Source organism: Antedon mediterranea, chromosome 5, assembly GCF_964355755.1.
Source record: "Antedon mediterranea chromosome 5, ecAntMedi1.1, whole genome shotgun sequence".
NCBI lineage: Eukaryota > Metazoa > Echinodermata > Crinoidea > Comatulida > Antedonidae > Antedon > Antedon mediterranea.
Genome location: NC_092674.1, coordinates 31369984 through 31396050, shown reverse-complemented (window position 1 = coordinate 31396050; position 26067 = coordinate 31369984). Strand labels below are relative to the sequence as shown.

General features: G+C 32.6%; 2 protein-coding genes across 5 annotated transcripts in view; one reads left to right on the top strand and one right to left on the bottom strand.

The window, feature by feature from the left end:
- The window catches only part of LOC140050499 (neurobeachin-like), a 111460-nt gene that overhangs the window by 62116 nt on the left and 23277 nt on the right, over nt 1-26067 (top strand). The window lies entirely within an intron of this gene.
- LOC140050498 (protein mab-21-like 2) lies at nt 21237-22753 on the bottom strand. Its single transcript, XM_072095718.1, has one exon. It carries the CDS (start codon nt 22520-22522, stop codon nt 21431-21433), a length of 1092 nt encoding a protein of 363 aa, XP_071951819.1. The 5' UTR covers nt 22523-22753; the 3' UTR covers nt 21237-21430.

Sequence of the window (26067 nt, the reverse complement as noted above, 5' to 3'; positions counted from 1 at the left end):
TATATGTCCGAAAAGCTTCCATCGTGCTTCGACGATTTCTAAAGATAAGGGTCGTGCGTTGCATCTGTTATATAAATGTATGTTAGAAATCCTTTGTTGATACCGAACTCTTATTATATTCCTTAATTGGCGTCTATGATATGTATCTAATTTAGTTTCCTCCTCTTTGGTTAAACCCCATGTTCCACAGTTGTAGGTCAGTATGGGTTTGACAAACGAATAGTAAAGCTTCATGCGTGTTTCTTCTTTCACTTTATCTTTTCGTATCCAGACATTGTTTACTAAGCGCGACTGTTGCGAGTTGTTTCCTTCTCTTTATGTCCTCGGCATCGCCTAATAATGAACCCAGCTTCTTTGTTTCCTTCCACTGTGATTCATCGCGTTTTACAACTGTATATTCTGTTTAACAATTATATAACTTGTGTATATAAACCCTACAAAAATGACTGCATGTAAAAAATGATTAACAATTAATAGATGATCACATAATAATGGCAATACATAATTCGTATACAAAAGCATTTTTTGAATCACGCCGGATTTGAACCATACCATCGAGCAAGGTTACACCATTTTTTTAATAGACTAGTTACTCGTTTCTTTTCAACAATGTAAACGATTTATCACCTGTACTTGCTACCACTTTAGGACGGCGTCAGCAAGGGTGAATCGAATGCCTTGGGGACAGGTATACGTTCTCGTATAACTGCACCAAGATGCCGAAATCGGTCATCTATCCAATAAAAAACGCGGGAAATGTCTTGCTCTAATTATTGTCTGTTGAAACTCATATTCATGTTAGTGTTGTTGTCATAGCAGCTAAAACATCAGATGAACAGATCAACGTTTGCCAAAAACAGAAGTAAGACATCGTAATACGTTGAGATCAATACTATGGCGCCTGCGAGTCGTTACATTTGGCAAAAACTGAAATTATTCAATTAAAATATTAATAATTAGTCATGATTAAAATGCAACATGTAATGAGTTATTAATTTCATTCAAAAGTCTTCGTTACATGGGCTATAATGTCTAATTAATTTTGTTCATATTCAATAAATATAGGCCTATTTTGTTGATACGCAATTCTAGAAAGCTTTGACTTAAGCATTGATGGAAAAAATGCGCACACATGACAGTTGACAGAAAAAGCTAACACGTTGTCGATACAGAATTTGTACACTGTAGTAGAATAATAGAAATTAATGGGAAACGAAAACAAATATAACACACATCACTGCTGAAAATATTTAGGTTAATCAATAATATTTATTAAAGTATTATTCAACTAAAAGGTAAACAAGGAAAGAATTAAGAATTCGTATAAATCATTACTATTAAATATGACAAAAGAAATACAAAACATTTAAATCAAACGCTATAAAATTATTAGTAATTGTATGTGTGTGTATATTTTCATTGTAAGGGAGTCATCACATCATGTTAGCTTTCTTAGCCCTGACATAACTATGCTAGGGTTACGAGAGTTCAACTGCGATCACGTCCCAAAATGCTCGCAATTAAACATTCATAACAATATTTATATGCCAACTAGTGACGGACCCGTTGACCATGTTCCACTTTCAACGATATCCAAAATCTGTGTCGTTTTTGTTGGGGCGGCTCGCTGGAATAAACTCAATCTACTCTGAGACATCCAAATCACTTTAAAGTTTGGTCCGATCCACTTTTCGACGCAGTGCAATGACGTACGCGCAACGCAAGTGAGTTGACCAATTACAAGCGACAGTTTGGATGATCCATCACGTTGTGAACAAATTCATTGCGTTGCGTCTTATGTGGGAACCCAGCTTAAGATGACATTAATATGAATACCCTTTAATGAGGTAATCAATTGTCTATGTCGTTGATTCTACTTAATAATTAAGAAGGAATGTTCATCCTTATTTCATAGTAGTGAATTTGATACAGCAATTAGGGAGGGATTAGTAAGGATATTAGGAAAAGGTTTACGGAACAGTAATCCGTTGTTTTAAATCTTCCAAAATAACAAATGTACTCTGGTTAATCGTGTGATGTATACACCTACCTGTATTGACCGTTACTCCTTTATACAAAGGATATTGTCCAATCTTGCTAAATTGACAAATCACTTTATTGTACGTAGAGGTATTGTTGACCGTTACTATAACATTGTCTAATCTTGGTATATTGACCAATCACTTTATTGTACGTAGAGGTATTGTTGACCGTTACTATAACATTGTCTAATCTTGCTAAATTGACCAATCACTTTATTGTACGTAGAGGTATTGTTGACCGTTACTATAACATTGTCTAATCTTGGTGTATTGACCAATTACTTCATTGTACATTAAGCCTACTACTCTTGATGTAATTCTATTGTTAACTTTTTAGGTATCATAGCTCCAATTGTTCGATTGTTATTGTCAATACATTCATTTAGCAGTTCTTATTGAAATAATTGAATTAATCTTCCGTCAGATAGTTCCTTAACGTTCCTTGTCCTTTTTAACGGAATCTCTATAGGTTGCAGGTCTGGCGTTCCATACCAGTTTATTTCAGTAAGCAATACACTATTGGTAAAACATATGATTAGGGTCACTTAGTATTTTGGCAACGACAAAATGAACATTGTTATGCTTTTTAAACTAATAAAGATTTTCAATGAGAATGCTGAAAGACGAATGAACCGTCTGTTTATAACAGCTATTTAACACTAAGACGAACGTGACAGAAATGATAAATAATATCCCACAAATTTGTTTAAATAATAGAAATGTTTGTATTACTATTTTTAACTTGGGTTTTTAAGCTTGGTTCCCACTAGGACGCAACAAGGACGTAAGCGCAACTGTTGCGTCCTATAGGAGCTCAGCTGTTTCAGCTTTTGAAATTAAATGAAAAACCAGTGTATAAAAGTGCGTGAGTGAAGTAACTTGCCTAAAGTTTGTAGGCCTACAAGTATTTTGAGTGTCTGAATGCAGGATTTATAAAGTGCAGACTGTGAGAAAAGTATGTTCTCTCACTAGAAACATACGTTCCCAATATAAAGCACGTCACGTGATGCATTTCTACAAACTAACGGATGTGATTTTGTGAAGGCCTGGAGGAGTTGAGTGTAGACACCATTCCTAGATGAGTACTGTCAGTATATTGTGAATGGCCTAGAAATTATTCAACTATGAAATTCTCATGTTAGAATCACCCATTGAGGGAATCTCTTAGGAAGCTTAAATTGAAGGGGAAGCCCATAGGGCTTAGGGTTGTTGATGCATACATAAAGTCATGATTACCACCGAAATACGCTGTAAAGTGCACCCTCTAAGTGCAATGTCCGCCGACATGATTCAATCACACACTATGTAAAACTGAAAGCATTATTTTATTCAAATATTTAATAATTATACTGTATTTGATTATGGCTGAATTTGAATAGTTGTTCGTTCTGTCATCCAACTTTGTTTTTCATCCATGGCCACCATTCTTCATTGCCTATTCCTTCATTGTTGATATCCGCTTCATTGTCTTTCTTTCTTTCATTTATTTGGCATCTCAATAAATAACATTAAAAATACATCAATAATATATAAAATCACCTTAAATATTAATATACATGTACATCAAAAAAGCAAATAAAAATGGCGGGATTAATGAAGTCTGACGATGCACGGGAAAACACATAAAGTTGTTTAAAGTAAAACAACTTAATTCCAATGTGGTCCCTAAAAAGATAGTAATTATAATTTTAACAAAACAAACATTATAAGACGGGGTTCATAAATATATAAGCATATAAGCAAAACATCTGATATAATGGCACAATAATAATTTATCTATGTTTAATTTTGTAATATTGTTTCAATTCAGTTTTAAATTTAGATGTGTTGGAAATTTGTTTAATATAGTCAGGAAGGTTATTCCATTCTCTGATTGCATTAAAATAGAACGTATTACATTCTATGCCTTGGACTTTAGGTACAACAAAATTGAGTTTACTACCACGAGTGAAGTGACCATGTAAGTTATTAACTCTACGAAAGTTTTCGTTTAGGTATGAAGCACTTCTGCCCATAAATATTTTATGAACTTGGCTAATTTGCAAGAACTTTACTCGATATTTTACATTTAACAATCCATAATCGTCTAATTGATCAGCACCTATATGTCTTCTGGGTTCAACTCCTTTTATGAGTCTAACCATTTTGTTTTGAGCAATTTAAATGTCGTCCTCTCATAAGCATCTCATCGAGCAAATGATCCTTTTAGCGCGGTGATCATTCTTTTTTTAATGGAAATGTTGTCCCCTTTCTTCCCTTGTGATTACAAAGTTTCAAGTGAATATGTTATATCATGGAGAATCTCAATATTCAGACCAGAATTGAGAAGTCCAATTCCCCTCTTGTTCAATACATCGAATGGTTACTAATAATGTACAGTACTACATAAAGTGCTCTCTCGTGGGATTCTATTTACCCGTTCTGTTTATCATCTACAATTTACTAGTTTCCTATTCATCTCAAAAACTGTAAATGATTGGGGGAGGCATTGTGATTAAGTGACGACACAAACATGTATTGCTTGACGATATCGGGTGACGTCTCCTGGGGATTGTGTTGTTATATTTACCCCTTCCTAGTACGTTGCCTAGTAACCATAATACAGCTAGCTCATATAACAGTTGGTCTATATCCCCAGGGTAGTTATTTATCGCTAGAGTTTAATGTACCCCTTCCCCTTGTCATCAGCTTCGTGTTTAAATTGAATTAAATAAATTAGTAATATGACTTATATTCACTTGAATTGTTACAATAACACGATAATATGTGATTTGATAATTCCGATAAACAAACGTTTATGCATTGCGCGTATACATGTTGTTGTTTACCGTTATTCTAAACAATTCCGGCGATTGTAAATATATTTTTGTAACTATAAAACAAATGCCGTTACAAAATTGTAATAATATCACGTTTAAATTGATTTCGATTTTATTCAATTTATTCATGTTCAACGATTAATAGTACAAAAATGCATTAAGCATTCGAATATAATGTGATTTATTAACGGTATGCGTGCCGGCTATTAAAGACAGCTAATGGTTTGTAAATAGGCGAGTGAGAACACTCTCCAGATAAATTACTTTACCACCTACTTTAAGGTTATCTCAACTCATAGATTAGTTATATTGTAAAAATGTACCTTCTCTGATGTGGCCAGGTAACATCGAAATTACAACTTACAGTATTACACGCGAACGCAAACAAGGATGTGTCTCGGCTCACCTCAGGTTCAAACAATTTTGTCTGCGGGCGTGGTCTTATTCCAGCTTCATGGGTCTTCGCAGATCCAATTCGATTGTAAAAAGCTGATTAATTAAAACAATCACACAACTTAAGTATATTAATCAGGTGAAACAATCTGCTTGCTCGATCAAATCCACTATACAGTGTTACCGGTATACAGTGTTATTTGTGTAATACCGTAGTTGACATTTCACTTCTCATTCATACACAATTCATGACGTGACGTGTGTGGTGATATTAATAAAGGCCGTAATATTGCAATAGTTTCTTCTCCACACATGTATTAATTTCTTAACAGTTTGAAAACTGTTAATTAGCGAGTAAAAGGCATTTAGCTTGATAGATTTACGACTTCAACAACTGGCCGATATTTGTAGTCTCAAATCGACTAATTTCGAAAACAGCGCAGATATGTGAAAGTGTCCTTATTTGAAACCCGACGAACAGCGGTAGTATCTCAGTGCAGGTTACGTTTCAGTACACGATAATTAGTGTAGACAGGACTCAAAACTTATCTATTTTTCATTTGTTCATCTGACCTTTTGCGTATGTTGTATTTTGAAGAAACTTTTTTTCAAGATGTGTTATAAAAATCATAGTTTTATGTTATACGTGCTTGCCTGAGGTAGACATATGTGAATAGAGATATCTCCCTGATCACGAATAGACTTCTTGAAGACTTAAGAACAAGCTGTTTAAGTTGGCAATTTAAGCAGACACAACTTACGGTACATGTATCTGTTTTTGATTCGTACGTGTGGCTGACCTCAAGCTGGTGTTGACTGATATTTGTTCTGATGAATTAGCTAAGATGATATGCGATGTTAACATACAGTACATCGGAACGAAGCAGATCCGATGAATTAACTAAGATGATGTGCGATATAAACACACAGTACATCGGAACGAAGCAGATCCGATGAATTAACTAAGATGATGTGCGATATAAACACACAGTACATCGGAACGAAGCAGATCCGATGAATTAACTAAGATGATGTGCGATATAAACATACAGTACATTGGAAAGAAGCAGATCCGATGAATTAACTAAGATGATGTGCGATATAAACACACAGTACATCGGAACGAAGCAGATCCGATGAATTAACTAAGATGATGTGCGATATAAAAATTCAGTACATCAGAAAGAAGCAGATCCGATGAATTAACTAAGATGATGTGCGATATAAACACACAGTACATCGGAACGAAGCAGATCCGATGAATTAACTAAGATGATGTGCGATATAAAAATTCAGTACATCAGAAAGAAGCAGATCCGATGAATTAACTAAGATGATGTGCGATATAAACACACAGTACATCGGAACGAAGCAGATCCGATGAATTAACTAAGATGATGTGCGATGTAAACACACAGTATATCGGAACGAAACAGATCCGATGAATTAACTAAGATGATGTGCGATGTTAACATACAGTACATCGGAACGAAGCAGATCCGATGAATTAACTAAGATGATGTGCGATGAAAACACACAGTACATCGGAAAGAAGCAGATCCGATTACAAAATATTCAGTATTTCGATAGAGAGATTGTAGTGTTAGAGGCAACTTAAATATATATTGTCCACCGCAACATGAAATATTTGTTATTTATTTATTTTATTTATTTATTCGGTATAAAAAAATCACAACAATCCAAGAGGGCAAACCTGTTATTTACAAATATAAAACAAAGAAGAACACAAAAAAAAAAAAGCAAGCAAACAATCTTAATTACATATGAACGGGAGCATATGAAAAAACGAAAAAAGGAGATTATAAAAAAAATACTAAATTATTATGATTATTTTTCATATAAAAGTTTCGCAATTATTTATTTCTATTATATAGAAATTCAAATAAGCTTATACTTTTACTTGTCTACAAGTACAGGGAAAACTACATAATTATTAATAAACAATAGACAAATATTACAATTATAACAAACATTTTAAAAGTTTATACAAACAAATACTATTTATTATCAAAATTAAAATTTAAAAATACAATATACAATTTATAGTATTAAGTTATAATTATTTTTTTGATATATATACAATTTCACAATATACAATATATAATGAAACTTTCAATTTCGGATTCACTTTTTTCCACCAAAATAAAAATTATGAGTTCAATTGATTTCCTTTTTGTTAATTACGACAGATAATTAATTTTCATCAAAGTGAATGACTATTATGTGAAATTAAAATTGCCTATTGTTGTCACATTATTTTTTCACGGAGTATCTTTAAATATTATTGATGTTATAAAAATGTGAAATGCAAATACAAACAATCTCTTTGTATTTTGTTGGTTGCCATAGGATAAATTTTAAAGTTGAATTAAAGAGTTAAAATAGGTACACAGTTCGTATCTTCGAGTGAAAGTTGCATTTCGTATTTAGGCAGTAAAATCAACTTATTCAAAAGTTTGCTTGAAATAAAAGAAATGAATTTATAATCTAAATAGATTGATGGGAAAAATATTGAAAATGTTTTTCTAGAGGGCGCATTGATGTTCTTTGCCAGTTTATCAAATGAAAATATTTACAATAAATAACAATTCTAAAATAGTTAACTTGAACATTTAACTAAGAAAAACAAAGTTGGTAAGATTTTGTTCAGATCTTTCATACAAAATAAAGTAACCGTTACAATGTTGTTGAAACTTGAAACAAACAAAATGACAAAAACACAACGTAATGATATTTCTTTGTGAAGTTCTTAATCGCTTTCGGTCGTTGATTTAATATTCACTTAGTAAAGGCTTTTCTCTTCAAGTAGATTAATAAACAAACTAGCCGTAATAGAATCGTCATTGCTCGCTTCAAAATAGGCCTACGGCAAATTATGTATAGATAGAATATTGAAAGGTCTTAGGAATAAATTACAATACAATTGTGCGGTATTTTATGCAAGAAGAATAGTTTATGGACGATAGAAATACAATCATAGATTATTATTGGCACAGATACTATTAAGGGCATGTATAAAGAATTGATACCTGGAGACATTAGCTAGCGTATCGAATGTTTTTCTGTAGGGCATATTAGTCTCAGAAATCTTTAAGTAGCGACTTAAGTAGTACGTGTGTATTTGGATAAAGTAATGTAAAAATGGATAGGTCAATAAACGATTTGGATGAAAATGAAAATATCTTGTAAATATTACAATATTGATTTAAAACAATAAACGAAAAATATATACAAAATATTAATGCTGTACTTAAAATCTAGAGTGTACTTAAAATCTATTTCAAAGTCAGATGTTGTAATACTTTCCAAACTTAAATTTAGCAACAATAGACATAGGCCATTAGTCATAATGTCTAAAATACAATATGTATGTGTTCGCTATCTAAAAAGACGATGTTCTGATTGAAATAAACCAGTTATAAACTTAGACAAAATGCTGGTTAGAATCCAAGAAAATCGGGAAATGATAAATAGAAAATGTACACCGACGATAAATAGTGTCTTCATTCATATGCAAGCATAAAGTTTTACAAACCGCCGTAATTATTATCGTACAAAAATATATGCAGTAAAGCCTAATTATATAATTTTTTGTAATAGGCCTACGTCGTTTTTCCGGACATTAGGCCTACACATCAATGTTTTTAAAAATCATTTAGACCTTAACGCACGCACAAAATTTTACATTTATTACATTTTTACAATTTTTTCTAATACGTCGTAATTTTTTCGAACAATTTAACATCCATTTTTTTAAAACATTTAGACCTTAACGCACGAGCGCGTAGTCTAAACGCACGAGCGCGTAGTCTAAATCTCGGACATAAGTATAGATTTCTTGTATGACCTCAATAATTATCTGTTGCCTTTCTTGGTTCTAGTTGTTGGAATTTCTGTGTTTTCAATTTCATTATATGAGGCTTAAGTTACAATAATAATCGACACAGCTCTAAATGCTTTTAATATTGTCTCTCGGATTCGGGACATTGAAACTGAATGGCTTGAAGGCAATGATGGCGATGAATATTTTTATGGCGCTGAAAATCATCGCAGTGACTAAATAGAAAATGCAGAAATGATTATATAGCAATTGTATTCCATTGAGTCAATTATCAATCATGTAACAATACGATATTTTAATTATTGTTGAGCTTTTGAAATATCTTACCATGGAACTATAAATAATTGTATAGCTCCATGTTCTATGTTGTAAATAATTTAATTGTATTGGTAAAGGCCTTTAAAATAGACGAGTTTCATGTTTGTTTACATTATAATTTTGGTAAACATGACGTTACCTCCTGCTAATTACGTCTGCACGAACCATAAACATCACCTACGTTATTTCCAATCGTCGTTGTTGTTGTTTTCGTCACTGTGGCATTGCCTTTAGAACAACGTTTGACAAACCATTGATACTCCATGGACAAACGAACGAATTGTTTGACTTTTCGTTTTGATTTACTTAAACGTAAACCAATAGAAAAATATTTTGTTATACTACCGTTTCTACAAATATTATTTTAGGCATAGGGCAATGATTGATGGACGTTTAGATGAACAAGTGGTGCTCATCTAGATAAATACTTGTCTTACCTACTTTATAAAACACCATTTGATGTTTTGTAGGCCTATTGTAGATAAACATCGTGAAAATGATCTGTAAAAATAATACAACTTTGCCTCGGAGCGATTATAGAGTGTTCACCCGACTTGTTTCATGTCTACGGTAACGCTAAGCGGGCCGTGTAAACCGAGTAGTACACGGGACCAGAGGCAGTTTCACCCTGTAGGAATGTTTGTTTTAGCCAATATGCACAAACTTACCCCGCTGAGTGCCGCTAAAGATATGCCATGAGCATTCCAACTGATTTACATACTAGAGAGTAGATGTTTATACCTGCAGTTTTGAAAATGTAGTAATAGGGTGATAGATTGGACTTGATTTTAAGTACTTTGGTTTTATGCTGATCAAGATTGTATCCATTTTATATACATAGCCTGCTCGTGTCGATAGTCACTTTCTAATACAATGTTTAGGCCTACTGAATGAACTGAAAATAGCATGTTTCGTTACAAAATGACGGCGAGAAAAACAGTTTGTGATCATGATCCTATAATCTACCTTACCAACTGAACCTCTTGGGAATGGCCCAGTCTAAACAAGCATTATGAAAAATAAATAATAATATTATACACATCCATTCTCGGAGACATAGGCCTTTCGGTAACATCCATTAGTAGGGTACCTATATTTCCATGAATTTAATGCTAGCAGTATTTCAATAACACTTTGTTTTGTGATGTTACGTTGTCGTTGATTTTTTTTTCATAATTTATTTCATCTTTCTGCATAAACTGCAAATAATGCAATGCTTATTAAATGCCAAATTTGATTACATCGCTGATGATGTAAATCTAAGTTTGATACCGGTAACGGTCGTAATTTTCTACAGTTTAATGCGATATGAATAACATGTATATTTCTGTGTAATAGAATCTCATTACAATGCAATTGATTTAGACGTAAGTGAATATACATGAGTATTGCTTGTTATTGAAGTATGGGCCTACATTAAGTGATTTTCTTTTTACTGTGCCGAGGTTTATCCATTTTTTGACAGAACATTAGCAATCGACCATGCCAAAACAAACTTTCATAGATTTTAGTATAGCATATATTTCTTCATTAACCATTTCTGTCCAATTAACGAATTAAAACCATTAGACAATATTGCATGTGTATTTCTGATGACCTCATGTGACGTCATGATGGACCAGTTCATTCGGCCAGTTAGTCTTTCCCACCACTGACAACCCTCATTTCCATCTTCTCTATCTTGCTGGGGTAGCTCTCACAAATATGTCATTACAGGTTAATGTTAAAACCCATTCCTATCAACAGTAACATCTATCTGGTCACTCTATTTGTCCAATCGTTCTTGACTCATCTCGGAAACTAGCCACTCAACACTGTCTGATAAACACTATCTTTATGTTTTGTTGTCGACCATGTCACCAACCTATACTGTATTAGCTTAATTTTAACGTTCAGACTGTGCAATAATTCACTCCAAAAAACCCATAGGTGGTCTATAGACCGAAACTAACAAAATAAATGATAGTGATAGAAAATAAAATTACAGTACTGTATATAGGCCTAGAACAAGTTTTTGTATGATAACAATAATTTCATATTTCTAGAGAAAATGCTTCTGTCGTCCTGTGCTAGCACCGTTATCATAAAGTGAGGATTAAAATAATTTTAAGTGATACTATTGAAGTAATAAGCCTTAGGATTTAGATGTTTATATTTGTCAATTGGCAGCAATAATTAATTTTTAGGGCCTATCCGTAATTTTTTTTTTTAAATAAATTATGTGTATGTATTTTTTTCCATTTTTATAATACAGCATTCATGAGCCATCTATTCTATACGGTGTCCATTACCTCTTGCAGATTCATTGCACATTTCATTCACAAAGAATATTTACGACTAAAATCTTAGAATATACTAAAATTGATTGAAATGTCATTTAAAACTGTTAAAAGAATAATTATTGATTGAAAATTATAGAACACATGTTAAACATGTGGCAACACACTTGACGTCCACGACGTGATGTGTGTTAATCACAAAATATGGTTCTATACTTCATTTCGTTTGCATTATTTTATAATGTTTGGTATGTGATATAATAATAATATCGTAAAATTAATGTATTCCTTTATAAACAAGTATTTAATTCACAGATTATTTCAAAACTATTTTTAAAAACATATGCCCTACTGTACAAGATACAAGATAACTTTATTGTCAAAATTGTTAACAATTTCGAGATATGTTTACTGTACTGAATTACTGTATTGTGAATTTATGAGAAGTAGAATAATTGTTATGAAATCAGTTATTGTATATCAGCACTAATGAATATTACGTTTTAACCTTGGTACCATACGGTAATGTACAATGTAGAGAAGAGGAATCTGTGTTGTGGAGTTCACGAACTATAACAATGGCTTTGTCGGCATAGCATTCCAGGATTTAAAATTCTTTTTACATTTGATACTGAATAAAAACGGTTATATTTAAATCAATTACTGTTTCAAAAATGTAGCTACCAAATAAATTATTATTTATTACTATTATTACTGTATTACTAGAGCTGTATAATTGAAATTAAAAAGTTTCCCAAGATAATAATAATTTGAATTTCATTTGAAGTAATTACAATGAACATACATTAATGTTATGCTTAAAACAATTTACATTGTAAAATAAACAATGTATAAATATTTTGTTGATAAAATATCAATATATTTACTCCTATGGAAACAGTTGGAATAAATAGTAACAGATTCAATTAGGAGTTAACACAGTTAAATATTTCCGACCGGACTACCCTGGATGTCGTCTTAAAAAATAAAGTGTTATTTACCAAATATATTTGATACTTTCATCTGTACTATTGGGGACTATGTCCGCCTGTTGAGAAAATGTGTGTCGTATCATTGACCCCTGGCGTTTTATTTAATTCGTACGAGTAGACACCACAAAACTTAAATGTAAACTAGACATGAAACTCGTCACTTTGACGAGTTAGTTATCCGCACGACAAACGCCACGTGCACGTCATACGTTGGAATATTGCACACATATAAAGATTATGGCATTGTGACCTGAACTGAAGAATATCATACGTTATTAGTGCTGAATTCAGTCTATTTTGTGTCATATAGTATATACAGTGCAAACGGTATACTCTGTATACATGTTACATACAGTGTAGAATAGGTGAAATTACGAGACCCCCCATTTATTCTTATTTTTAACATGGCGACGGTATCAAAATGAAACACTAAGTTAGCAATTTCGGAAGGACATTATCTCAGCAACCACATATTAACGTGTAGAAGAAATTTGAATACGTAAAATATAGATGCGCGCCCTTTTAAATGTGATGAACTATTACGCAAAATATGAAAATACGCCTTTTTTTATTCAACTGGCCATATGATGACGTCACGACATCCGATTGGCAAAATGTTTACATGAATTCGTATCTACAATTCAATAGCTTCCAGAAAACGTTTTAATCATGATTATGCCGTTTTATTCTGACGAGCTATAACAGATTGAAATTTACTGTAAGGACGAAAATAAGTGACCCACGTTATTTACATTTTTAGACATGATGACGTCATAAATATTAAAATATTTTTAACTCATACGAAAGATAGTTGATTGACCTAGATAATATAAAAATCGGGGTAAAAATGGAAAACAGATAATTGGAGATGCGCTCTATTAAATGTCATGCGCTATGATGAAAGATACAAAAATCCTATATTTTATATTCGCGTGGGCATACGGTGACGTCACAATGTCCAGTTAGCCATATTAATGCATGATTCAAAATCTACAACTCATCAACTTTCAGAATATGCAATAAAAATAACTTTCACCGTTTAGTTTAGGAACTATAACTGTTTAAAAAAGGGCATAATTTTGACAAATTTTGACGACTTTTTGAACTTTTTCATCAAAAATGCACGTAAATTATCCAATTCGACGTGCCCGTATGACGTAAATTTAAGTCGAAATTGTTCAAAAGTTGGTAAAATTACTAGAAAAGGCTGGAAAAACATAAATCACGCGAAAAAAATGGTTTTCAACGCTACGTGCGCACCGCACGCGTAAAAAAATGCGCGTACGTGGGAATTTTTTACATGCCCAAAATGACATGAAACGCGTAGAAAGTTGATTAGAAATTGATTTTTCGCATTTTGAAATTTTAAACGCGCGTGCGCGCGTAACTTCCTGTGAAACATGCCATTTTTTTTTCACATTCTGTTAGCGCAAGATATCAATTAAACTTTTGTTAAGTTTCAATTTAAATTGCTATATGGTTTTCAATCTATGTTAAAAATGCGAAATTCGTAAAAACGCGCGTAAGTCATGTTGCGCAACTCTGACGTCATTCAAAAATAGGAGGTGCACAACTTCACCTGAATGCCCTCATGCTGACAAAGTTATAACATGTTATGTTTACACGTTTTTGAGATACGCGAGACACAAAAATAGAGGAGAAAGAAAGAAAAAAAACTAGACATGTAACTCGTCACTTTGACGAGTTTGGTTATCCGCCGCGCAAGTGGTGCAACATTAACATTAAGGGGATAGGTTGAGGACAAAAGGAAGTGTTCACGTTGGCATTATGACCTGAACTGAAGAATATGATATGTTGTTATTGCTGAATTTTATTATTTAAATTCATATATAGTATACACAGTATAATCTGTATCCATATCACATACAGTGTAGAATAGGTGAAATTACGGGACCCGCTATTTATTGCAATTTTTAACATGTTGACGGTTTTAAAATGAAACGCGAAGGTAGCAATTCCGAAAGGAAATTATCTCAGCAACAACGTATTAGCGTGTAGGAGAAATTTGAATACGTGAAATATTGATGCGCGCTCTTTTAAATGTAATGAATTATGACGCAAAAGATGAAAATACGACCTTTTTTATTTAACTGGCCATATGATGACGTCACAACATCCGATTGGCAAAATTTTAACATAATTTCGTATCTACAATCCAATAGCTTCCAGAAAAAGTTTTAATCGTAATTATCACATTTTATTCTTACGAGCTATAACAGATTAAAATTTACAGTAAAGATGAAATTAATGCCACACGTGATTTAAATTTTTAGGCATGATGACGTAAAAAAAATTAAAATATTTTTAATTCATGCGAAAGATAGTTGATTGACCTAGACAATATCAAAATCGGGGTGAAAATGGAAAACGGATAAGTGGAAATGCGCTCTATTCAATGTGATAAGCTGTGACGAAAGATACAAAAATCCTAAATTTTATATTCGCGTGGCCATACGATGACGTCACAATGTCCGGTTAGCCATATTAATACCTGATCCGATATCTACAACTCATCTACTTCCAGAATATGTCATCCACAAAAAGTTGACCGTCTAGTTTAGAAATTACGACTGTTTAAATAAAGGCATATTTTAAACGAATTTTTTAAGCTTTTCATAAAAAACGCGCGCAAATTGTCCAATTCGACGTGCTCGTATGACGTATCTTTAATTCGAAATTGTTTAAAATTTGGTAAAATTACTAGAAAAGGCTGGAAAAATATAAATCACGCGAAAAAAATACGTTTTCAATGCTACGTGCGCACCGCACACGTAAAAATGTGCGCACGCGTGGGAATTTTTGACATGCTTAAAACGACATGAAACGCGTAGAAAGTTGATTATAAATTAATTTTGCGCATTTTGAAATTTTTAATGCGCGTGCGCGCGTAACTTTGTGTAAAACACGCAATTTTTTTTCAACAGAAAGTTAGCGCATGATATAAATTAAACTTTTGCAAAGTTTTAAGTTGAAATGTTATTTGGTTGTCGAGCTATGTTAAATACGACAAAATCGTTAAATCGCGCGTACGTCACGTTGCGCAATTGTAAACATCATGAAAAGCTTCGCTGCACATCTTCATGTGCATGACGATATGTTGAAAAAGTTACAAAATGTTATGTTTGCAAGTTTTAGAGAAAAGCGTTCCACAAAAATCATACAGAAAGAAAGAAGAGAAATAAAAAGTTGATGTTGATGATGATTTCGTACAATCACAAGAGGTTATCCTGCAACTTCGTTGCGGATAACCAAAAATCTGTTTCTAGACATGATTAACACCACTTTCACCCGAGAAAAGTGTCGAACAGACGTCTTAAACTCGTAATAAAATTCCAGTGCATGACCAGTTGCTGTGTTATAGTATATATTAACAAGCAAACATTCTCACAGATTTCACTAGAGTTATAAAATAGTACAGAACTATGTTAATGCACCTTACGTTTCAATCTGCATGGAGGTCTTATTTATTTCCTTCACAATTTCTGTAACAATTAAGTTCAATAAAATATTTAAAATTCAGTACGACATTTGTAATACTATTACTGCTCGTTAAGTGAATATAAACCTTATAAAATGCACTAAAATTTCCCACTTTTGTGCTTTTAAAAATATTATGCAAATTGTACCTTAATTTCGAATAGATTGTATATAGGCCTACTATTTTATTCATTCGCTGTGTCGTTCATCCTTTTAGATAATTTACATAATAACGTTATATCCAACACTGACATTAGACAGCCTAATATGGCCTCCGTGATAAAATAACCTAATTATTCCCAGCGAAATAAAGAAGATCAAAAATGGGTTTACATTAATTTATGTAAATGGTTTTTGACAGGCAATTATCTTTTAAAAAAACATTAAACGTTTGTAATTACATTATTCTAGTCTGAAAGTTGAATATATTCTGTAATGAGTAATCGGCTACGGTATATTAATGATTTTATATCTTCTGGATGTGAACGATAAAGTCAATTTAAACCAAATGGTTTACTTTAGACTCACCCGCAGAGTAAACTTAATTATGACATATTTTGGTATGTTTTTCACAGAATACTTGGTTCTATTGCTACAGTCAATCAGTCCGTATCGTTACTGCGTACTTGAATACTTGGTTCTATTGCTACAGTCAATCAGTCCGTATCGTTACTGCGTACTTGAATACTTGGTTCTATTGCTACAGTCAATCAGTCCGTATCGTTACTGCGTACTTGAATACTTGGTTCTATTGCTACAGTCAATCAGTCCGTATCGTTACTGCGTACTTGAATACTTGGTTCTATTGCTACAGTAAATCAGTCCGTATCGTTACTGCGTACTTGAATACTTGGTTCTATTGCTACAGTAAATCAGTCCGTATCGTTACTGCGTACTGTAAGCCTACTTTAACCCTTCGCTAAGTTTTAATTATTACATGTTTAAAAAACTTTAACGATATTTTGACCGCGTTTAAAATATTTTGTATACTGTAAATAAATATGGCTAATTATTTTCAATTCACAGTCAAAACACGATATAAATGCAAAAGAAGTTGTCGATATATTAATGAACCAATTTGACATTTCAACGGCATATGAATGATAATGTTATCCATTCATATCTACTTAATACTCATTATTTATTACCCTGGCTCTTAGAACACTGGGTGTTATTAATAAGCACGTAACTTAATGGATTCTACCAGTAGTAGGCCGTTTGTTTTTATTCAAAAAACAAATTAAAAATTCGTGTTTGAAAACGCAAATGGGCTAAAAGCTTCTTTTACACGTATTCGATACGCAATTATTAAACATTTGTGTTTTAAAACGTAAATTTGGATAAAAAACTATGGTTTTGTTGTACTTATGAGTTTATATGGCCGCATAGCAGTTATTCTTTTTTCGTGATATATTAATTACAAACGCGTGTAAATTCACAAGTTGGTAATGTTTCATTTGGAGCAAGAATTTGAATACAGTCATGCACTGTATGTTGTAATGTTTTTGTAACAATAGATATGAGTTTATGATCGTAAATCTAATTCTAATTGGATGACGACCATACATAACGTGTGACCATTGTCGGAAGCTTTTAGAATTAATATTTCAAACGATTAGGCCAAAAATGTGACTGATTTTTCGATAATTTCGTAGTTATTAAAACAATATTTCGTTTTCGTTATAAATTTCGAAGTTTTTTTAAATGGAGTTGTAAATTTAATTTTTTTTTAATATACAGTATTTATTTTCATACTCTTTGGCCAAAAAAATTGAATTATTAATGCAAATATATAAAACATTAATATAGGCCTAAAATTTCAAGGAGAAAAACATTAATATATAATATTTAACAATATTATTATATACAGGCTAAAACTTGTATAATGCAACCCCACAAACGATCTCAGGTATAAACAAACAATTATTCATAGCAGAAAATATTATGTTTGTCAGCATTTTAAGGAGGAGTTTGTATACTTTCGATTGACCATCGACGTCTAGTGTAGTAATTGCTATACTGTGTAATGAACAGCTACTTCTGGCTATTAAAGTAATGTTATGACTTTATTTTTGCCCTAGATGTTTTGATCGTCATGCGTCGGTTCATACACTAATTGTTTTGTTTCCTAAAACTTCTGGGGTTATCAACTTAAATTGAGTGATATAATAATAGTATATGTCACTGACTAACAGTATATGGTATATATTATATCAATATAAGTTCCGATAATAAATGATTTAGTAATACAAAATACTTTCTCAAATTGTATAATTGAATACATGTCGATAAACGGATACCAACTACCGGTAAACAATGTTGTATAACGCAAGTAAGTACTTAGAACCTATTGTATAACGCTATAACAGTGTGTGCCACGAGGTCTAAGTATTAAGTAAGTGCTTAGAACCTATTATAGTAGGCCTATTAAAAGTAAGAACCTATCTAAAATAATGATCATAAAATGATATCAGTCTATAACATTAACAGTATATATTTTTTATTTAGTACGCGTACTTAGAACATATAATGTTATACGTAACAATAGAGATATTATAGCTCACTATAATATCTCTATTGTTATACAGTACTATATACTTTACTAATATATTTATATTATTCTTTGAGGTGATAATAATTATACGCGAGTAATATATGTTTTGTGCAAGTACATTACTCGCGTACATTCAAAGAGTACATTACTCGCGTACATTCAAAGAGTACATTACTCGCGTCATTCAAAGAGTACATTACTCGCGTACATTCAAAGAGTACATTACTCGCGTACATTCAAAGAGTACATTACTCGCGTACATTCAAAGAGTACATTACTCGCGTACATTCAAAGAGTACATTACTCGCGTACATTCAAAGAGTACATTACTCGCGTACATTCAAAGATTTCGTACCGATAGTTTGCTATTGTTTATTATTAATTTTTAATAGAAATCTTTAAAATGATTAATTTGTATTGTATGTTTATTTAGTTCATGGTGTTTGCTTAATGTTATAAAACGTGTTATTGCTGTATCAACGTGTTATTATAACTGTATCTGTCTAGGCCGAAATCGAAAATGTATATAACGATAATTATCCAAACCCGCTACCAAATAATGGCCGCTTATACTTTTGTGTAAAATAGAAAATATTTGTTACAAGTGTTACTTATATTCACGTAGTACAATATCAAAACACAACCCGATCATACCTATTACAAACGAAAGTCAACAGTAAAGTTAGGCCTAATGACCTGTTAATGATATTGTTGACATAACGGTCACACAATGCAAGCAACCGATCATGGCTATTCTCTTCTTAGTCCAATTTAAGCTCCACTCAAGTTGTTTTAAGACGATTATTTTGTCGATACGGGTGTTTAAACATAATTATAACTCTCTGCTTTACCGTAGTTTCAATTGTGAGTGTTTAGGTTAGTTCTCTTCCATCTAACACATTACATATTCTTGATATTTATTCTATATACTGTGTAGGGGCCTCCCAACAAACAATATGGTAGTGCAAATAGTTTGTTTTCGATACTATATAGTGGATTGTAGGCTTAATTGTTAATAATAATAATTAAATCTGTATTTATCCTGTAGTTCCATTTATTTTTTAAGAAATCTATTATTTATATCGTCAATAATGATTTCAACTAAAATTATGCCCGTGAACAGCATCGAAATATATTATAGGCCTAATTATCTTTGTCAATTGAATAGTCCTAAGTACGGTAGGCCTAATTCATTAAACTTATTTATGTTTTATTCTAAATTGTTGGTTTCATTTATAATTCAAAATAACGAAAAATGTTTGGGCTCAATCCTGTATGAGAATGTATAGCCATCAACATAAACAGAAATGATGTTAACATTAAAATGTATCGGCCCCATTAGAATTTGCATAATAATTAAAAAATTAGTAGTCTCTCGATGCGTGTTGTAGGCCTACAGAACGAAAACTGTACTCTCTTCGGTAAAATTCACAATATAGGTTTACGTGCAACAAATAGATTAGTGCTCTAAATATTTTATGTTCCATTTTTAAAATAGACCTATAATAACATTATGTTGGTATGCATTGTCAAGGTCCTTTAAGCACTTTCTCATTACTTATTACACGATGATGACACCGGTAATCATACAAGGTATTCATATAGAATCACAAACTCCGCACACATTTAAATACATTAATTTGACACTGAACAAAATAATATTTCAAACTACATCTTTCATGGATTATAATATTTACTTTCAAATTTTCTTTGACATCTTTACAGAAATAGCTGCGAATTTATATTTTTCATTAGTGACATCCGGGTATATTTAGCAGCACACTAATGTTAAAACCATGTGCTTTATAATATATTTATTATTAACTTACATGCAATAATGGAATGAGTAATACGGTATAACAACGAGTTGTCTGTAAACACCATAGGCTAGGCCTAGGCTAAGAAAACAAAATTCAGCCTCAGAAAAGTTTGACTCCAAAAGGAGTCTCAGCCTCTGTACACCAAGCACTAATCAGCCTACAACGTCTCAAAATTCAGCCTCATCATCATCCTACGATGATTTGTGTATAATAATAATACTGATACTGCATGCTTGAATGTTACTTATAGTTTATATTAAAATAGTTTATTAAAAGTATAGTTCTGCCCTTGGAATCGGAAAGTTGTAATTCTCCCTTAAATTAATGAACAACTAGTAAAAAATGTCACAACTTACAACTCTACCAGGATAAGTTCATTCTGTCAATAAACACTTGGTCATAAATTTGATTTGCAATATAACAGTTATACAATACTTGACAATATACTTTTTTACACAACAATCTTCCACATTATAAAACAATACAAGAGAATCTAGTGATTCTACATCCATAAAATATCCAAGTAAACACTAAAAATGAAAGTATCCCAATAAGTTACTGACCACGAACACAAGGCGATTGATCACACAGTTCAACACTGAGCTTCAGTCTCCATGTGTTAAATCGGCAAAACGTTCAAAATGATTTTTTACTGGCGACAAATTTCATACTATTGAAAGAATAATCAGCTTGGTCTCTCTATAGATTGGTTGATTTCTAATGTCTGTTTTTACCCCCATCTTGTATTTTATCTGATACACTGACCAGACTTATAAAAATCCATCTATTCGTTAGCACCATTTTGACGCATTTAATTTTCACCCCCTTTTCGTCCCATTATTATATACCCATGTCATAGTTTTTCAAGGCATCTTGGATTTGTGAGTATTTCTCTAGCGATTCTCCACGTTTGTTTTGCTACTTGGTCCAGAGCTGCATGAGACCTGCCGGCAAAAAGGTCCAAACCGTGGAGGAAGTAATGAGGACATCTACGGTTTTGTAGGCACGATATCAGCTGTAAAAGAATACCATTTATCCTGTCGAACATTGACGATTCTGTCCAGCTAATTTCTCGTGGATGCTTCTCACATTCATACAAAAGCAAAGTTTTCATGTGGTAGTTTTTAACTGGTGATCCTGGTATGTCCAAATGTTTATCTCGTAATGTTTTCAAAATACTAAGACACTTTTTCCTACAGCCTCCCTGTAGCAATTTGTTTTCGGCATCAGTGAACGATAACCCCCATGCATCCCCTTCAGCTGAGGTTTGTTTCCCAGATAATACTGGTATTTCTTTAGATAGTAGGTTAAACCCTTCGGTTTTCACTTCAGCAACTAGGCTAGGAGAAGGCCATGGGATCTGTGGTAAGGGCCAATGGGCAGCGCTTCGGGGCCAGATTCCACTGCATTTGAAAGCTGGTGTTATTTGTACAATATATCGCTCTCGGACACGAAGTTTTACTTCTGAAGTATCGGCTATCATTTTAACAATGTCTCTATATTTGCACTTATCAACTGCTTGAGCTACTAGTGTTTGGAATCTTGATCGAATTTTTCTAGCCGACAAGTACCCAGATGCTGTGATAAATTCTACCCACAGAGACATAGATCGCTTTCGTCCGTCACTTAATTTTAGGACAGCACATCCAGGTACTGACCCATCGTCCACAAAATTAAATACTCCCATTTGATTTAAAAACAAGACAACTTCAAATTCGGTGGGTGCTACTACTTCCAGGCCTTCAAATCTACCTTCTGTTTCAACCAGGGAGCTGATAAACCTGGGTTCCTGCACCTCCACTTCTTTTAAAATCTCAGTCACAATTTTACATACTTCTCGAATAGTTTTAGTGATGTTTGATTTTCGTCCGTTAACTTTATCAGTTGTAAACCTGTTTAACTGATACATCAGTCGGTCCTGACCGGCTAACATGATGGTAGACATAGGGATTTAAGTTCAGCACGATGATTTTAGTTTATGCTAAAATCCGACCAGGTTGGTCCCTAGTTGAATATAAAATAGTTCAATATTGCTCCACCTTTATGACATGTGTGAATCGATCGGTATCTAGTTGACATCTATACTAGTACAGTATTTACAAACTCTCAAAATACTGGTAGAATTGTCTCATCGCTGCTCAAGTACGGCGTGAGCCATCATGTGTAAAAATACGCCTGTCACTTATTGTGGCCAGTGAGGTAATCTGCACAACGTGATGGCGCTAGCCAATCACAGCTCGCGTTTCATTCAACTTGTCACCCAATGTCAGCAGGCGGTTCGTTGTACCTGTGGTCCGCCCACTTACCCATCCACCAAAGTGTATATGTTACACCACTAAAGTTTGAAAAGGATTTTAGTTTGTTTTTATCTATTGTGAAATATTCTAGTCTTTATTCAATTTTTGGCAATTAAATTATTCCAGAATATTGAGATACTTTAAGCACTGACTAAATGTTAAAATACTTAAGTACAAATGTTTAAATATAATATTGGATTTTATTTTCTAAATTATTCTTCAATATTTGATTGTTGTTAATATTTGTCGATTAAAGAAAAGGAGTACATTCATAATATTTAGTGTATTTCTGGTTTAAAATCGAATATCGGTATAAAATGAACGAAAACAAATTATATAGGGTTTTTATAGCGTTAATGCCCACCCCATCAACCGATGTAAATTGTTCTAACTTAATCGTTTTACCGTCGGACTGCCCATGAAATTCAGGCGGCAACAACAATTTCAACGCGGGTTTCTTTACTCATCAAGAATCGTAATCACTTATCGGTCATTTTTCTCGGCTAATGATGACATATCTCCCAGAATGAACAAGTTTACTCGATAAAACGGGTACAAATTACAATAAATCACAATCCTTCTCCAAACGTGACATCCATATGGCTCTGGTTGGTTGTCTATTCCCGTTCGATTCCAGTTGACCTCGAGAGGTCATCATTCCTTCCTCATGTATCTAGCCTATTATACTGTAATGTTTGTTTAATAAAGCAGATTGTTTGATTAGTGAAATACTCCGTGAAACAATTTGCATTTCTGATTTTGTTGCAAACTAATGGTGCTCTAGGCGCATTAAGCGACGAAATATAAAGGACCCACCATAGAACATTATTTTTTAACTATATACAGTATTTTAATTAAAACAATTAACAATATTTTGTAGGCCTATTATTAATGTCAGAATGTTGGGGGTTTTTTGTACTGCATTTAAAGTTGACTTTTCAATTTAAAGATTCGAGACTTTGAAAAAAACAAAACACAAGCAAAAAAACAAAATCATAAAGGATTAGTTGAAACAACTTTTTTAATGTTTCCTTTTTTTTTGGTCGCCTACAACTCGTTTATATGGTTTGTTTTATTTAAATGTAATTGTATTGTTAGACATTATGAAAGTAGAGTAACTAAATACAAACTGTAAACAACAACCACACATAAAAACTGTAAAAGCTGGCAGCTTGAGTCATGGGGAAACCCCCTATCAAACTCAATAATATTCAACTTGGAACACACAAGAATTCGGACTTTAATCATTCTGATTTGACCAGTAGGCCCATACAAGGCCACTTCTTGCTTATATCACTGACCACTTGCATCAATAAAACTTGACAGATGACCTCAGGCCGGAACCAATTCACACGTGGTCAATAATTTTCGCCAAATCCTTATACAAACTTTTATTTGTTAGATGTTGCCGCTCTGTTGGCGTTTTCCCATCAGTATTGATGTACTGTATATATTTTGTTAAAGATAGAGGCATTTAATTATATATTTTGTTAAAGATACAGGCATTTAATTATATATTTGCCAACAAATAATCAAACAATAGTCAACATTTTAAATTGTAATTAAAATAACATTTAGGATTTATATTGCACCGATAGATAAGACAAATGTTGGTTTATTCGTTCGTCACTTATTTTAAGTTCGGTTTATTCGTTCAATACTAATTTTAATACAAATAATTCGTTTCCTACTTTCGTTTTTTTATAAGCTTTCAAACCTACATATATATATATATATATATATATATATATATATATATATATATATATATATATATATATATATATATATATATATATATATATATATATAAATCAATGATGTTGCGTAGCACTGTGTAAATTATATATAAATCATACTGTAAATTATAGAAACAGTGCTCATATTCGGAACATGATCTCATAATCGCGTCGAGCATAGCTCATTGGCGAAAGTTCCATATGGAACTTTCGCCAATGAGCTATGCTCGACGCGATTATGAGATCATGTTCCGAATATGAGCACTGTTTCTATAATTTACAGTATGATTTATATATATATATAAACACATTAGGCAATGAACATATATATATATCGTTTCAAAAATTAATTAAATAATTTTCAGTGTATCACCGGGCGGTTTGGAATTTATTTCTATGCCTGTTGTGTTTATATATATATATATATATATATATATATATATATATATATATATATATATATATATATATATATATATATATATATATATATATATGTTGTTTTTTTTTAAATTAATATTTTATTCATATATGTTTTGTTCTTATAGGCCTACTTTGGCCCTCCTGTTCGGTTGCAGAATCAATTTATTTTAAGCACGCATTATTTCGCCGCAAAAAAACCCGATTATATCAGTATTGTTTTCTATAATAATCGACATTATTAGCTAATTGGATGATGGCTTAAATACTCGTTCGCACAGCTTTGACCCTGTTCCAACATCGAGTGCCGCTAACCTACCCCAAAGTTCTCAGTCGAGTGGGTACGCCCTTGTAACGTAATTAACTCGTATTTTTACACGGGGTAATTGTGTTTATATTACGATGATATTTGACCCTATGAGGCACTTAATTAGTTTGCTTATGTTACGTGTCCATAGGAATCGATCGCCGAAGGGTTACCGTGTTAAACGGTATATCTGCAAAGCATCCACATTTGACGTACGTAGGCCTAACACCTGTCGACCCACTTTTACCAATGCAGTTTTCCTTTGGCGGTTTGCGGCGTTTTTACAGGTGTAAGGATTAGATTGTTCAAGTACATAGGCTTGCCTTTTTCCTGGGAATTTCAAAGAACACGGTTGTATCACGGAGTGTGCGCCTCTCCCATTGGAATGGAAATCAAAACGTTCACATGAACTCTGTATGCAATTTGATATATGACAACATTTGCGTATTTTATTTCTAAATGTGTTGCTTTTAACACAGTTTGAATTGGTTTGTTTTATAATTGATACTAGTAACACATGCTTGTACTGTACCATAACGTGATACTGTTATATACAGAATAAATAATCATAAACACACTGACAAACGTTCAACATAAACTCTGGAATGGTATACAATATGCACATAAACTCAATGATTAAAATAAATTATACAATTTGCACTGTGGATGATTTCTTGAACACACGCTATTTTAAAGACGTGAGTTTAGATTTATAACAAATCTAGAA